General features: G+C 45.4%; 1 protein-coding gene across 3 annotated transcripts in view; it reads left to right on the top strand.

Moving 5' to 3' along the window:
* Window positions 1–16351, top strand: part of st6galnac5a (ST6 (alpha-N-acetyl-neuraminyl-2,3-beta-galactosyl-1,3)-N-acetylgalactosaminide alpha-2,6-sialyltransferase 5a) — a 76123-nt gene that overhangs the window by 35093 nt on the left and 24679 nt on the right. For all 3 annotated transcript variants that reach the window (XM_063064725.1, XM_063064724.1, XM_063064723.1), the window contains exon 3: window positions 13526–13935. In XM_063064725.1, coding sequence (XP_062920795.1) covers window positions 13526–13935 — 410 coding nt within the window. The remainder of the gene's footprint in view (window positions 1–13525; window positions 13936–16351) is intronic.

Below are 16351 nucleotides of genomic sequence, written 5' to 3' on the forward strand. Positions count from 1 at the left end.
CACTTCTTTTCACATTTTATGTCAGTGATTTGGTTGACAGAATTGATGGCTTTGTGGCCAAGTTTGTGTGTGATACAAAAACTAGGTGGAGGAACAGGTAGTATTGAGGAGGCAGGAAGTCTGCAGAAGATTGGGAGAAGATGGAATGTAGTGTAGGGAAGTTTATGGTCATGTACTTTGGCAGAAGGATAAAGGTGTAGACTATTTTCTAAATGGGGAGAAAATTCAAAATGCGAAGTGCAAAGAGACTTGGGAGCCTCGTGCAGGATTCCCTAAAGGTTAATTTACAGGTTGTGTTAGTGGTAGGGAAGGCAAATACAATGTTAGCATTCATTTCGAGAGGACTAGAATACACTACAAGAGCAAGGATGTAATGCTGAGGCTTTATAAAATGTTGGTCAGACCGCACTTGGAGTATTGTGAGCAGCTGTAGGTTTCTTATTTAAGAAAAGATGTGGAGAGGGTGCAGAGGAGGTTCACGGGAATGGTTTTGGGAATAAAAGGGTTAAGGTATGTTGGCTCTGAGCCTGTGCTTGCTGGAGTTTAATAGAATGGGGGGGGGGATCTCATTGAAACCTATCAAATGTTGAAAGGCCTAGATAGAGTTCATGTGGAGAGGATCTTTCCTATCGCAGGGGAGTCTAGGACCAGAGGGCACAGCTTCAGATAGAAGGAAGTCCATTTAGAACAGAGAAGGGAGGAATTTCGCATACACGAGGAAATCTGCAGATGCTGGAATTTCAAGCAACACACATGAAAGTTGCTGGTGAGTGCAGTGGGCCAGGCATCATCTCTAGGAAGAGGTACAGTCGACATTTCGGGCTGAGACCCTGTGTCCTGACGAAGGGTCTCGGCCCAAAACGTCGACTGTACCTCTTCCTAGAGAGGAATTTCTTTAACTAGAGGTGGTGAATCTGTGGAATACTTTGCCACAGAGAGCTTTTGGAGGCCAAGTCAGTGAGTATGTTTAAAGCAGAGGTTGATTGATTCTTGGTTACTCGGGGCATCAAAGGTTAAGTGGAGAAGGCAGGAGAATGGGGATGAGCGGGATAAATCAGCTATGATGGAATGGCAGAGCAATGGGCCGAGTGGACTAATTCTACTTCATTGTCTATGGTCTTTCGTGCATTGAGTTGTTGCCACATGATTGGCTATTTAGATATTTGCATTAACAAGCAGGTCTGCAAGTATTCCTAATGAAGTGGCTACTGAAGGTATATTATTGTAATTTATATTTTTTTTATGTATTGCACTGGACAGCTGCCTCAAAACAACAAATTTCACAACCTATGCCAGTGATATCAAACTTAATTCTGATTCCAATTCTGTTCAGTTAGCATAACATAACAAGAAAGGAAAATGCTAGAATTTATCATTAGGGAAGTGATAGCAGAGGATTTAAATAACAAGACAGTTAAGAGTCCTTATTGATTGATGAAAGGGAAGGCATGTTTGACCGGTCTGCTCAAGTATTTTGGGGGTTGTAACTAGCAGATAGCATGAGAATGAACAGTTCTTGTGGTGTATTTGCCTTTCACGAGGCTTTGATAGATGTCCCACAAGAGGTTATTAAAAAGATTTAAACATAGTGGGATAATAATCAAATCAGGTTTATTATAACTGGCATTATCATGTGAAATGTGTTGTTTTATGGCAGCAGTGCAATGCATAAGTTACAAAATATAAGATTAGTGCATTAAATAAAGATGAAGAAGGTAGTGTGCTTGGGTTCATGGGCTATTTAGGAATCTGATGTCAGAAGGGAAGAAGGTATTTCTGAAACTGTAAACGCAAGAGATTCTGCAGAGGCAGGAAGTCCAGAGTAGCACACACAAAACAGGCGATGTTCGTTCCTCGCCATTGTTGCTGTCTGACCTGCTGAGTTCCTGTGTGTGTTCCTTCATCATTGAGTGTGGGTCTTCAGGCTCCTGCAACTGAGGAGGCACGTCCTGGATGGCGAGGGTCCTTGGTAATAGATGCTGACCTTTGAAACTCCACCTCTAGAAGATATCGTCGATGTGAGGAACATTCAAACTTCTAAGGAAATATATTATCAAAAGTATGTATGTCACCATATACTACCTTGAGAAGTAAGATTGCGGAGGTTGTGGAGTAAGTTCAGCGTTAAAGTGAGTGAAGTTGTCCACGCTGGTTTAGGAACCTGATGGTGATAGGGTAGTAACTGTTCCTGACTCTAATGATATGGGACCCAAGGTTGTGCCCATGATGGAGCCTACAACCATCTGGAGACTCGTGCAGCCATGCTCATTGAGCCTTCCAGGCAGTGATGTAACCAGTCAGTGTGCTCTTCACTCTACATCCATAGAAATTTATAATCAAAATATTATGGATTTGTGGTTGGTTAGGATTGAAAAATGGCAGAGATATTCAATAATTAATTTGGATTAGTTTATATCTAGAAGACACTTAAATCATGCTAATAATGAGAGATAACCCAGGAGATGCAGGGTCCATCTTCACCATCATCATTATGTGCCATGTCGTATGATGTAGGCAATCACCATGATTGTTTTTGGCAATTTTTTCAACAGAAATGGTTGCCATTGCCTTCTTCTGGGCAGTGTCTTTACAAGAAGGGTGACCACAGCCATTATCAATACTCTTCAGAGATTGTCTTGCCTGGCGACTATGGTCACATAACCAGTACTTGTGATGTGCACCAGCTGCTCATATGACCATCCACCACCTGCTCCCATGGTTTCACATGACCCTGATCGGGGGGCTGAGCCCGGGGTGACCTCCAGGCTAGTGGAGGAAGGGAGCACCTTACACCTTCTGTGTTGTTTTTCCTTCCTGCGCCCTGTGGCGCATCGGGCTGCCACCTTGCAGTTTCTTTAACATTTTTGTCTGGTTTTTTACGAGGCCGAGTTTCTAGTTGAACTGCCAACCCAGCACAGATAGAAAGCATACAAGGGCCAGTCAGATTTGAACCTGGGACCACCTGCCTCAAAGTCTGGTACAGATGCCATTACACCACCGGCTGGCTTACCCCTCCTTTGGTAGAGACGTATCTACCCCCACCAGCCACGTGTGTGGTTGGTTAGAACAGAAAAATGGCAAGAGATTTTAAATAATTATTTTTGATTAGTTTATTTCTAGAAGAAACTAAAATCATCCCTGTAATTAGATTAGATTATGAGGACATTCAGTCCTCGTTTATTGTCATTTAGAAATGCATGCATTAAGAAATGATACAATGTTCCTCCAGTATGATATCACAGAAACACAGGACAGACCAAGACAAAAACTGACAAAAACCACATAATTATAACATATAGTTACAATTGTGCAGAGCAATACTGTAATGGGCATGGGCACGGTAAAAAAAAACTCTCAAAGTCCCGATAGCCCCAACATCTCATGCAGACTTTAGAAGGGAGAAACTCTCCCTGCCATGAACCTCCAGCGCCGCAAACTTGCCGATGCAGCATCCTGGAAGTACCCGACCACAGCCGACTTTGAGTCCATCCGAAAACTTCGAGCCTCCGACACCGAGCACTATCTCTGCCGAGCACTTCGACCCCGCCCCGGCCACTAAGCAACAAGTAAAGCCGAGAACTCGGGACCTTCCCCTCCGGAGATTTCGGATCACACAGTAGCAAGCGGCAGCGAAACAGGCATTTCGGAAGTTTGAACAGATGTTCCTCCCTGCTCTCACGTCTGCCTCCATCAGATCAGAATTGTGCACTGCACCCTACTTGACAGATAACAGATATCATCACCGGAGTGGCCGCATGCGCTGCGTCGTGCTGCCATCTTCTCTCCTTGATGGGTAACCAAGGAGATATAGAGTGCAAGAAGCTTAAAGCAAGCTCTACCACCAGAGAAAAGGAAAATTTAAGCCTGCCAAGTTCTTTGGACTGATGCCCAGTATTCTAAGGTCTTAAAGGTCTTAAACAAAGTGGTTTCAGAGGTAGTGAATATATTAGGTTGCAGTGTACCAGAATTCCCTGGATACCTGAGAAGTGCCAGAGGACTGGAAAGCTGCCAACATAATAAACTGTTCAATAAGGGAAGAACTCAAAAAGCAGGAGAGTGTAGACCAATTAGTCATTGGGACGCTGGAATCCAATATGAAGGTGACAATGGCAATATATTTCGAATACCAAAAATAACAAAATAAAGAGAATATTGGAAAGTGTATGGTTCTGCATTTTGGCAGAAGAAATAAACGGGCAGACTATTATTTAAATGGGGAGAGAATTCAAAGTTCTGAGATGCAACGGGACTTGGGAGTCCTCGTACAGGGTACCCTTAACCTCCAGGTCGAGTCGTTGGTGAAGAAGGCGAATGCAATGTTGGCATTCATTTCTAGAGGAATAGAGTATAGGAGCAGGGATGTGATGTTGAGGCTCTATAAGGCGCTGGTGAGACCTCACTTGGAGTACTGTGGGCAGTTTTGGTCTCCTTATTTAAGAAACAATGTGCTGATGTTGGAGAGGGTACAGAGAAGATTCACTAGAATGATTCCGGGAATGAGAGGGTTAACATATGAGCAATGTTTGTCCGCTCTTGGACTGTATTCGTTGGAGTTTAGAAGAATGAGAGGAGACCTCATAGAAAAATTTCGAATGTTGAAAGGCATGGATAGGGTGGATGTGGCAAAGTTGTTTCCCATGATGGGGGAGTCTAGTACGAGAGGGCATGACTTAGGGATTGAAGGGTGCCCATTCAGAACAGAGAAGCGAAGAAATTTTTTTAGCCAGAGGGTGATGAATCTATGGAATTTGTTGCCATGGGCGGCAGTGGAGGCCAAGTCATTGGGTGTATTTAAGGCAGAGATTGATAGGTATCTGAGTAGCCAGAGCATCAAAGGTTATGGTGAGAAGGTGGGGGAGTGGGACTAAGTGGGAGAATGGATCAGCTCATGATAAAATGGTGGAGCAGACTCGATGGGCTGAATGGCTGACTTCTGCTCCTTTGTCTTATGGTCTAATATGGAAGAGAAATCACAAACAATAGGCTCTGCAGGTACTGGAAATCCAGAGTAACAAACAGAAAATGCAGGTGAAACGCAACAGCTTAGGTAGTATCTATAGAGAGGAATAGAGTTGATATTATGAGCCAGGACTGTGCATCAGCACTGGTGAAGGCTCTCGGCCTATGCAGCTGTAAAAATAAATAAATAAATATTAGAGGGAACGTTGTGAGCAGCCCACAATTGTTGTCATGTTTCAAACACTAACGTAGCATGCTCACAACTCACGAACCATAACTTGTTCATCTTTGGAACGTGGGAGGAAACCGCAGCACCCAGAGGAAACTCATGCGGCCACAGGGGGAGTAAACAAACTACTTGCAGACAGTGGCGTGAACCTACAAAGAGAGTGGCGGGCGCCCGGAACGCACTGCCACGAGTGGTGGTGGAAGCAGGTTTGATGGAGGCTCTTCGGCACATAAATGTGCTGGGAATGGAGGGATGCTTGATGTTTTTCTTAGAACAGGTTGATTCCAGGGTTTTCTTCGTTTCGTGGCTGTCTGTGGGGAAGACAAATCTTGGGGTTGTATATTGCATTCGTACTTTGTACTTTGAGCCTTTGATATGGACTTGTTTAGGTAGAAAAGATTGGTTGGGTGTTCATCTCGGCACAGCATTGTAAATTGAAGGGCCTGTTCCTGTACTGTACTTCTTTGTGTTCGATCTGTTTATAACCCGAGTGGTTCCTGAGTCAGACGTAAACAGCAGTCCGTGGGAGAGGTCACAGAAACAGCAGTGTCGGGAAAGCGAGCAGTCACTGGCTGGCCTCACTGAGTCAGTGAACGTGCGAGTCTTGCTCCGTGCTGCCAGCTTTGCTCGGGACAGCTCCTGACCGTTGCAGCTCGGGCAGGGAGTCGGGAGAGAAGGCACAAAATGCCCCAATCACACCTGGCGGAAGATACCTGAGGCAGTTAGTGAATCCATCCTGCCAAATGCTTGCTCGTATGCACAAGCTGGGCGTTTGCAACCCAGGGAGGACCTGTAGTATATGAGTCATGCTCAAAGAATCTATTTACCATGCGTAGAGTTAAATCCATTCAATGTATCGCCTTGTCAGCCTCGCTCTCTGTGAAATGTCAGTGGAAGAATTACTTCAGATTAGCATTTTCACACTGATGTGTGCACAACATCAGTATTCCTTGCAGTTGCTTAGAGAGAGACGGAATATGAATATTACATTGACAAGTTCCATTTAGGAATTGTGAGCTTTTTGTTTTATTTAAGTCGAATTCTGGATGACACACCAAATCAGTGTAAGAATTTACTCAACTTCCAGCTCTTAGAATACAATTTTTTTCAAAGTGTTGCTACCATAGAATTTTCTTTATGTTAGACTGCTTTAATCTGAACACAAATATAATTTCAGGCTTCTTGTATTACATAGGAATTTGGAGAAACAAGAAATCAACTTTTATTGAATATAATGCATTTGATTAATTGCATAATAGTGCTGACGGTTTACAATAGTTCAACTAAGCTAAAAATGTTTTCTTAATGATTTTCATTTGTACACTGTCTGAGGCTTCTCGCGTACGTGTCCAACAATAATCAGCCAACATTATGGATTCCGGTTGCCCTGATACTTTCTCTCTATGACCACAATGTCTTGGTGAAAACCTTCACCATGGTCATCACTGACAGCATCAAGATCTGCAGGAAAAAAAAGTCTAAATAGGAATGCAAAATATATATCTTTAGTGACATGTTGCACTTTATGGTTTTGTATACTTGAAGCATGTTGTCAACCAGATGCACGTAGTTTGCTGCTCTGTAGTTGCCAGGAAAATTTTCACCAATGCCCTTGAATGCTTTCCATGTGATTTTCTCTGGTCCCACCAGAAGTTCTTCGAATTCCCTGACATTGATGATCTCTTTGATTTGTGGACCAACAAAAATGTCTTCCTTAATCTTGGCATCATTTATTCTGATTTGAATTATGAATTGAAATAACAAATATAATCAACAGCAACAAAAAGTGGTGCACGATAGGGAAATTTCATAGTGATTTTCATGATCAGCAGCCCAAAATCCATAGGATATACCTAAAAGTATTTGGGAAATAAAATCTTTGTTGTCCTGTGATAGTTGCCAGAATTTTTGTTAGCATTAAGAGATTTTGCTTTTGTGGGGAGCCTGGATTTGTTCTTTAGAATGGACGAGGGTCAGGGGAAAGTTTTAGACCAAGTGTCATCAAGTCTCAGAATTGGAACTGGTTTATTATTTTACATGGACTGAGATATGGTGAAAAGCTGTTCATACAGATCAGATCATTACATAGTGCATTGAGGTAGAACAAGGTAAAACAATTTTCAGAATGGCAGGCAGTGACTAGTGGGGTACCGCAAGGCTCAGTGCTGGGACCCCAGTTGTTTACAATATATATTAATGACTTGGATGAGGGAATTAAATGCAGCATCTCCAAGTTTGCGGATGACACGAAGCTGGGTGACAGTGTTAGCTGTGAGGAGGATGCTAAGAAGATGCAGGGTGACTTGGATAGGTTGGGTGAGTGGGCAAATTCATGGCAGATGCAATTTAATGTGGATAAATGTGAAGTTATCCACTTTGGTGGCAAAAATAGGAAAACAGATTATTATCTGAATGGTGGCCGATTAGGAAAAGGGGAGGTGCAACGATCCTGGGTGTCATTATACACCAGTCATTGAAAGTGGGCATGCAGGTACAGCAGGCGGTGAAAAAGGCGAATGGTATGCTGGCATTTATAGCGAGAGGATTCGAGTACAGGAGCAGGGAGGTACTACTGCAGTTGTACAAGGCCTTGGTGAGACCACACCTGGAGTATTGTGTGCAGTTTTGGTCCCCTAATCTGAGGAAAGACATCCTTGCCATAGAGGGAGTACAAAGAAGGTTCACCAGATTGATTCGTGGGATGGCAGGACTTTCATATGAAGAAAGACTGGATGAACTAGGCTTGTACTCGTTGGAATTTAGAAGATTGAGGGGGGATCTGATTGAAACGTATAAAATCCTAAAGGGATTGGACAGGCTAGATGCAGGAAGATTGTTCCCGATGTTGGGGAAGTCCAGAACGAGGGGTCACAGTTTGAGGTTAAAGGGGAAGCCTTTTAGGACTGAGATTAGGAAAAACTTCTTCACACAGAGAGTGGTGAATCTGTGGAATTCTCTGCCACAGGAAACAGTTGAGGCCGGTTCATTGGCTATATTTAAGAGGGAGTTAGATTTGGCCCTTGTGGCTACGGGGATCAGGGGGTATGGAGGGAAGGCTGGTGCAGGGTTCTGAGTTGGATGATCAGCCATGATCATAATAAATGGCGGTGCAGGCTTGAAGGGCCGATTAGCCTACTCCTGCACCTACTTTCTATGTTTCTAACAATAACAATGCAGAATAAAGTGTGATGGTTACAGAGAAAGTGCAGTGCAGGTAGATAATAAAGTGCAAGATCATTATGAGATTGTGAGTTCAAGATTCCTACTTTTTTAAAAAATTATTTAGTGAGATACAGTGCAGAATAGGCCCTTTTAGGCCCTTTGAGCCATACAGTACAGCAACTCCCAAATGTTGCGGTGCTGTCGACATTGCGGCCTCTGTCCCAGATGAGCTCAATCACTTTTACGCTCAGTTCAATGTCGCTAACTCTGAGCCTCCGAGGAAAGCCACCGCCTCAGCCTGCAACCTGGTCATCTCTGAGGCTGAGGTACGCAGACGTTTCCGACGAGTGGACCGTCGCAAGGCTGCGGGACCGTACGGCATCCCAGGGCGGGTACTCAGGATGTGCGCGGCACAAATGGCAGGTGTGTTTACAGACATTTTTAATCTCTCCCTCTCCCAGTGTAGAGTGCCCTCCTGTTTCAAATTATCCACCATTATCGCTGTACCAAAAAAGACCAAGGTAACATGCCTGAACGACTGGCGTCCTGTCGCACTCACCTCAATAATAAGCAAATAATTTGAGAGCCTAGTCAAGGACTACATCTGCAGTTTGTTACTACCCAAACTGGACCACCTACAATTCATCTACTGACACAACCGATTGACAGATGCTGCAATAGCCGCTGCGCCACACACCGTCCTTACACATCTGGAGAAGAAGGATGCTTATGTGAGAATGCAGTTCTTGGACTACAGTTCAGCATTCAACACCATAGTTCCATCCAGGCTCGACAAGAAGCTCAGAGACCTCGGCCTTGACCCTGCCTTGTGCAGCTGGATCCTGAACTTGCTGTCAGATCGCCGGCAGGTTGTAAGGGTGGGCTCCCTCATCTCCAACCCTCTGACTCTCAATACAAGAGCCCTTCAGGGCTGCATACTGAGTCCCCTCCTTTACTTCCTGTATACCCATGACTGTGTCGCCACCCACGCTCCAATCTGCTAATTAACTTTGTTGATGACACTACATTGATTGGCCTTATCTCAAACAATAACGAGGTGGCCTACAGGGAAGAAGTCATCTCTCTGACACAGTGGTGTCAAGAAAACAACCTCTTCCTCAATGTTGCAAAACAAGGGAGCTGGTTGTGGACTACAGGAGGAATGGAAATGGGCTAACCCCTATTGACATCAATGGATCTGGGGTTGAGAGGGTAAACGGCTTTAAATTCCTTGGCATACACATCACCGAGGAGCTCACGTGGTCTGTACACACCAACTGTGTGGTGAAAAAGGCACAACAGCGCCTCGTTCACCTCAGACAGTTGAATCCTAAGAACTTTCTACAAGTGCACAATTGAGAGCATCCTGACTGGCTACATCACTGCCTGGTATGGGATCTGTACCTCCCTTAATCGCAAGACTCTGCAGAGAGTGATGCAGACAGCCCAGCGCATCTGTAGTTGTGAACTTCCCATGGTTCAGGACATTTACGAGGACGGGTGTGTAAAAAGGGGCCCGCAGGATCACTGGGGGCCCAAGCCATCCCAACCACAATCTATTCCAGCTGCTACCATCTGGGAGGTGGTACTGTAGCATAAAAGCCAGGACTAAAAGGCTCCAGGACAGCTTCTTCTACTAGGCCATCAGACTGATGAACTCACACTGACTTGTGTACTCTGTGACTGTTCTATTTATTATAAATTACTGTGATTGCCCATTGCACATTTAAATGGAGACGTAACATAAAGATTTTACGTGAAGGATGTAAGAAATCAATTCAATTCAATTCAATTCAATAACCCTAGCCTAATCATGGGAAAATTTACTATGGCCAATTAACCTACAAAAAGGTAGGTCTTTATACTGTGGGAGGAAACCCACATGGTCACGGGCAGAATGTACAAACTCCCTAGAGGCAGCGGAGGGAATTGAACTCGGGTCACCTGTACTGTAAAGGGTTGTGCTAACCACTACGCTACCATGCTGCCCAACCTACTGCCCCTTAACAGGGAAAGTAAATAGACAAGCCTGGTGGTACATGCTTTCAGGCTTTTGTCAAGGAAACAGGCCCCTCGGCCCATCTGGTCCTTACTAGCCAAGATGTCCACCTAAACTAGTCCCGCATGCTCATGTTTGATCCATAATCCCTCTAAACCTTACTGTGTTATGAATTATGTAGTTACAATTAACTTTAAATAGTATGCTATATTATAATATAATTTATATATATCGCACATGTAATTATAAAATATCTGTCTTATGAGCGTCATCATTATACTTGCCCCAACCATTTCCTCTGGCAGCCGATTCGTATACAGACCGCCCTCTGCATTAAGAAACTTTTTATTTTGGCGTGTGCGTGCGAGTCTGTGCGCGTCCGTGCAAGCGTCCGTGATGATGTTACAAGGCGCGGAGTGAGAGAGAGACTGTGTGACGGGCCACTCCTCACACAGACATTTCGCAGTATTTTCCCTTTATGTTTACGAGGTCGAGTTGCGATCTCGACACTCAACCCAGCACGGATGGAAAGCGTACTCGGGAGCGGACCCGACTGGTTTTGAACCCGGGAACCTCCGCTCCCAGGTCCAGCGCCGATGTCATTGCACCACTAGCTGGCCCGAAGAAGAAGCAGTTATTAATAAAGTATTTCATCGGTTTCTTTGTTTTGTTTGCCTCTGATAAGTAGTCGCTGGGCTTCACCAACGCTATGTTAAACCAGAAGATCAGAGTTGAACCCGGGTTGTTGATGCTCTAGTAGTTATACATTAACCACAACACCACTCTGCTGTCCTGTTACCACTGACCTTTATTGTGTCATAAAAATTGTTGTTTTGCAGCAGCAGTACAGTGCAAGGCATAGAAATGACTATAGGATACAAAAGTAAATAAATAATGTAAAAAAAACACAAATTTAACGATGCAGTGTTGGTGGGTTCATGGACCGTTCAGGAATCTGATGGCGGAGCAGAAGAAGCTGTTCCTGATTCATTGACTGTAGGTCGTCAGGTTTCTGTACCTGCTCTCTGATGGTGGTAATAAGAAGAGGGCGGGCCCTGGATGGTGAGGGTCCTTAGTGATGAATGCCCCTTTCTTGAGACACTGCCTTTTGAAGATGACGTGGCTTTTAGTCACTGAACTAGAACTAGGCGTGAAGTGCTGGGGGACAGCTGCATCAGTGCTCTGTCTATCTTCAGCAAACCTCAGAGTGGCATGGTAGTGTAGCAGATAGCGTGACCCTATTATACTGCCAGTGACCCGGGCTCAATTCCCACCCCGTCTGTAAGGAGTTTGCATTTTTTTAAATTATTATTATTTAAAGATGCAGTACAGTAACAGGTCCTAACCCGGAAGAAACCCACATCGTCAAATGCAGGGAGAACATACAAACTCCTTACAGGCAAGCTGCGGGAATTGAACGCTGGTCACGTGTACTGTAAAGCGATGTGCTGACCACTACGCCACCCTGCTGCCTGTGTAGCACTGGACAGCATGGGTTCATTGGCCCAGAAGCTGTATCTCTAATTCATCATCATAGCTTGTCACGCCAGGCAGCCAGCCACTCTAGTGTTGTTTGGTTGATGTTGAGCAGGTCAGTGTCAGTTAAATCAGGTGAGAGTGGGCAGTTGCGCAGAACGTGTTCAATATTCTGCACCCTTTCGCCACACTCACAGGATTCGCTGGTCTTTAAACCCCACTTCACCATATTGTCTCCTGTCCTACAAACTCCTGCTCTCGCTCTGTTGAGAGTACACCACTTCCGTCTGTCAAGCAGTGCCCCGTCTGGCAACATTTCTGTGGGGCCTTGCACTGTATTGGTTGGTGGGGTTCTGGCTTCTGTTTGTTGCCAGAGGTCAATCCTGTACGTCTGGGGGGATGTTCCAGGCGGTAGTTCCTCCTCTGTAGCAAAGCTTTTCCTCGATTTTAGGCGGTGGGAAACTGGCACATGATGGTGTAGTGGGTGCCGTGGATCCGAGTTCTGTTTACCTTTTTCAATTTTTGTTGTAGTGTGTCTTTGGATCTCTAGGGGAGCAATGCCTGCAGGTCTGTAAATGATGTTAGTGGGTGTGGGGCGCAGTGTGCCCGTGATTATTCGGCAGGCTTCGTTAAGCAACGAGTCTATTTTCTTCGCATGGGCTGATCTGCCCCACACAGGTGCACAGTATTCTGCAGGTGCATAGCAGAGTGCTAGGGCAGTTGATCTAAGTGTGTGAGCATTAGCTCCCCATTTCGTGCCTGCTAATTATTTCAAGAGAGAATTGCGAGAGCCAACTTTCCCTCGGAGTTTTTGGATGTGGGTGGCAAATGAGAGTGTCCTATCCAGTGTCACGCCCAGGTAAATTGGAGTCGGGTGGTGTTCGAGCTCCTTCCCACACCAGAAGATCTTGAGTTTCCGAGCTGCTTCTCGACGACTCAAGTGGAATGCACACATTGAGTTTTTGATGGATTTAGGTTCAGAGACCATTTTTCATAATGCTGCTTCATTGCTTCAAGGACTGCTGTAAGTCGTACTTCAACTTCTTGGAAGGAGTTAGCTTGTGTTGCTATGCATAGGTCGTCTGCATAGATAAACCTGCGTGTGTTAGGAAAGGTTGGTTAGTCGTCTGTGTAAACATTAAATAGTAGAGGTGCCAGGACTGATCCCTGTGGTAGTCCGTTCTTTTGTGGACACCACCTACTCTTAATTCCATTCATTTCTACATAATTTCTACAATTTTCTAGGAGGCTTCTTATTACTTTGACTGTGGTTTCGTTCTTTAACATTTTAGATAATTTCAGTAGAAGGCCTCTGTGATTCACAATGTTGTATGTTGCTGTTAAGTCCATGAATACTGCCCCTGTAATTTGTCGCATTTCAAACCCATCCTCAATATACTGGGTTAAGTTCAGGACTTGACTGCAGCAAGAGCAGCCTGGCCTGAACCCGGCTTGGTCTGGTGTTAGAAGATCTTTGACTAAGGGGGATATTCTTTTCAGTATGAGTCTCTCGTAGAGTTTACAGAGGGTGCAGAGCAAGGAAATTGGTCTGTAGTTTTTAGGAATGTTGGGGTCTTTATTGGGTTTTAGGAGAGCAACAACTTTGGCTCTTCTCCACTTTTTAGGTATCTTTAATGATCTTAGGCCACAGTTAAATCTCTAATTAAAATTACATTAATCTTCCCTCTCTGGTGTGTCAGGCCCTTCAGGTGCACTGTAAGAGCTGCGCTCTGGTCACCAGCTCTGGACATCTCATTGGGAGTAAGCGAGGGGCGGAGATCGACCAGGTGGAGTGCGTCATCCGGATGAACGACGCGCCGACCCTGGGCTACCAGGAGGACGTGGGCCGCAGGACCAGCCTGCGGGTGGTGGCCCACTCCAGCATCCAGCGGCTGCTGCAGAAGGGCAGCCAGCTGCTCAACGCCAGCCGGGAGCCGGCCTTCATCTTCTGGGGTCCCAGCAGCTGCCTGAGGAGGGACGGCAAGGGGCGGCTGTACAACCAGCTGCAGCTTATCCACCGCATCGCGCCTCGCCTGAAGCTACACACCATCAGCCGGCAGAAGATGCTGCATTTCGACCAGCTCTTCGAGAGGGAGACCGGCAAGGACAGGTAAGACGTCCCACCCACCCACCTTGTCCCTTCTCACCCACGCTCACCAACCCGCCCCGGCTCCCAGTACAGCAACACCTCAACTTCAGGGTTTGCATCCACCTTCTCCCCCTCTCGGTGGGACCTCAGTTAGACCAGTTGGCACAGGGGCAGTGTCAGGCCATTCATCCCATCGAGTCTGCTCTGCCATTCGATCGTGGCTGATTTATTCTCCCTCTCAACCCCATTCTCCCCCTAACCTTACTGATCAAAAAAAAACTATCAACCCCCACGCTTTCAATATACCCAGCGACGTGGCCTCCGTAACCATCTGTGGCACTGAATTCCACGGATTCACCACCCTCTGGCTAAAGAAATTCCTCCTCATCTCTGTTCTAAAGGGACGCCCTTGTATTCTGAGGCTGTCCCCTCTGGCCCTAGACTCTCCCAGTACTGAAAGCGTCCCCTCCACAACCATTCAGTCAAGGCTTTTCGATACTCGATAGGTTTCAATGAACCCCCACCCCACCCATGGTTCTAAACTCCAGTGAAAACTGATTCAGAGCCTCATACTTTAAACCTTTCATTCCAGGGGTCGTTTTTGTGAACCTTCTCTGGACTCTCTCCAATGCCAGCACATTCTTTCTAAGATAAGAGCCCAAAACTTCACAATGTTCCAAATGCAGACTGACCAATGCCTTAGAAAACCTGAGCATTAATCAGTTCTTTTGGCATTGGTTCCCCTTCACCCCCCCCCCCCATTTTATGTAGCTTCACATTCATACCCTTCTCACCAAGTTCCATGACTCTCTGGGAACTTCTTCTCCACAGACACAACCCTCCCCACCCCCCCAACATCTCTCTTCTGGCCCTTACTTTTCACTCTCCTCTCAAGTGCTGAATTTGGACTCCTTGTAAAAGAATCAGTTCCCCTTCCCACTCCCCTCACCCCCAACTCACGAATCCCAGCCACGCACATGACTTAGCTTTTTCAAGGTGCTGTTCAAATGAAAGGACGTTTATGGGAACGGGAAAGCAGGATCTCGTTCTGAAGCACTAGCGTGAAAATGAGGGCTGAATGCCTTCCTTTCTGATTTTATTTGCCGTATCCACATAAAGGCACCTGTTGAAAACAGCTTTGGTTCAGCCACATTTTGGAGTACCGTGTTTCGTTCGAGTCACCTCATTACAAGGAGGATGTGAAGGCTTTGAAGAGGATGCAGAGGAGGTTTACCAGGATGATACCTGTATAGAGAGAATTAGCTTTAAAGAGAGGTTGGACAAACTTGGGTTGTTTACTCTGGAGTGTTGGAAGGCTAAGGGGAAACATGATAGAAATTTATAAAGTTCTGAGAGGCATATTTAGTGTAGATAGTCAGTCTCTTTCCCAGGGTAGAAGTTTCAGATGGAGGGGGAAAGTTTTGGGGAGATGTGTGGGTTGAGTTTTTTTTTGCAAGAAGACTGATAGGTGCCTAGATCATGCTGTCAGAAGTTGATGCAGATAGAGAAAAGTGACATTTAACAGGTATATGAATATGAAAGAAAGGGCCATATGAATCATGTGCAGGGTTTAGTCTCATTTGGCATCGTGGTCAACACAGACATTGTGGGCCGAAGGGCCTTTTCCTGTGCTATACTGTGCACTGTTCCAATTCTCAGTGACAGGCATGCAGCAACGAAATCTGCCTTTCTCCTATTCCAGGCCTCCAGTTTAGCTGCTGCACTTAAACCATTTCTGGAGTTACACTTGTCAGACCACTCACACTGACTGAATGACTCTCTGAAGAGCTGGCACAGGATCAGTGGGCCAAATGGCCTCTATTTATGCTGTAACAATTCTGATTCTGTTACCTGTGTCTTGCCTTCAAGCTCCTGAGCCTCTGAACTTTGATCACCTGAGCTTAAAGAGCTGTGGAACTTGTGTCTCAATTCACAACTGTTTACCCACTGATTACCTTTGAATCCTGTGGATTGGGCTGACTTGAAGTGAGTGGCTGAGGAGCTGGATCTTAGTTCTTCAGAGCTGAAAAGAATGAGTGGTGATAATCCTATTGAACCATCTAATGGAATGTCCGTGTAGATGTTGAGATATTTCCAATTAGTAGATCATAAGGCTATGAAACATAGGAGCAGAATTAGGGCATTCGGCCCATCAAGTCTGCTCTGCCTTTCCATCATGGCTGATTTATTATCTTTCTCAACTCCATTCTCTTCTCCCCGTAACCTTTGACACTCTTCCTAATCAAGACCCTGTCATCCTCTGCTTTAAATATACCCAATGACTTGGCCTCCACTGGTGGCAATGAATTCCAGAGATTCAACACCCTCTGGCTAAAGAAATTCCTCTTCATCCCTGTTATAGAGTCATAGAATAGTAGTACATCATGAACATAGGCCCTTCAGCCCATCTAGTCCATGCCAAACCATTTAAACTGCC

Source organism: Mobula hypostoma, chromosome 12 (genome assembly GCF_963921235.1).
Source record: "Mobula hypostoma chromosome 12, sMobHyp1.1, whole genome shotgun sequence".
Classification (NCBI taxonomy): domain Eukaryota; kingdom Metazoa; phylum Chordata; class Chondrichthyes; order Myliobatiformes; family Myliobatidae; genus Mobula; species Mobula hypostoma.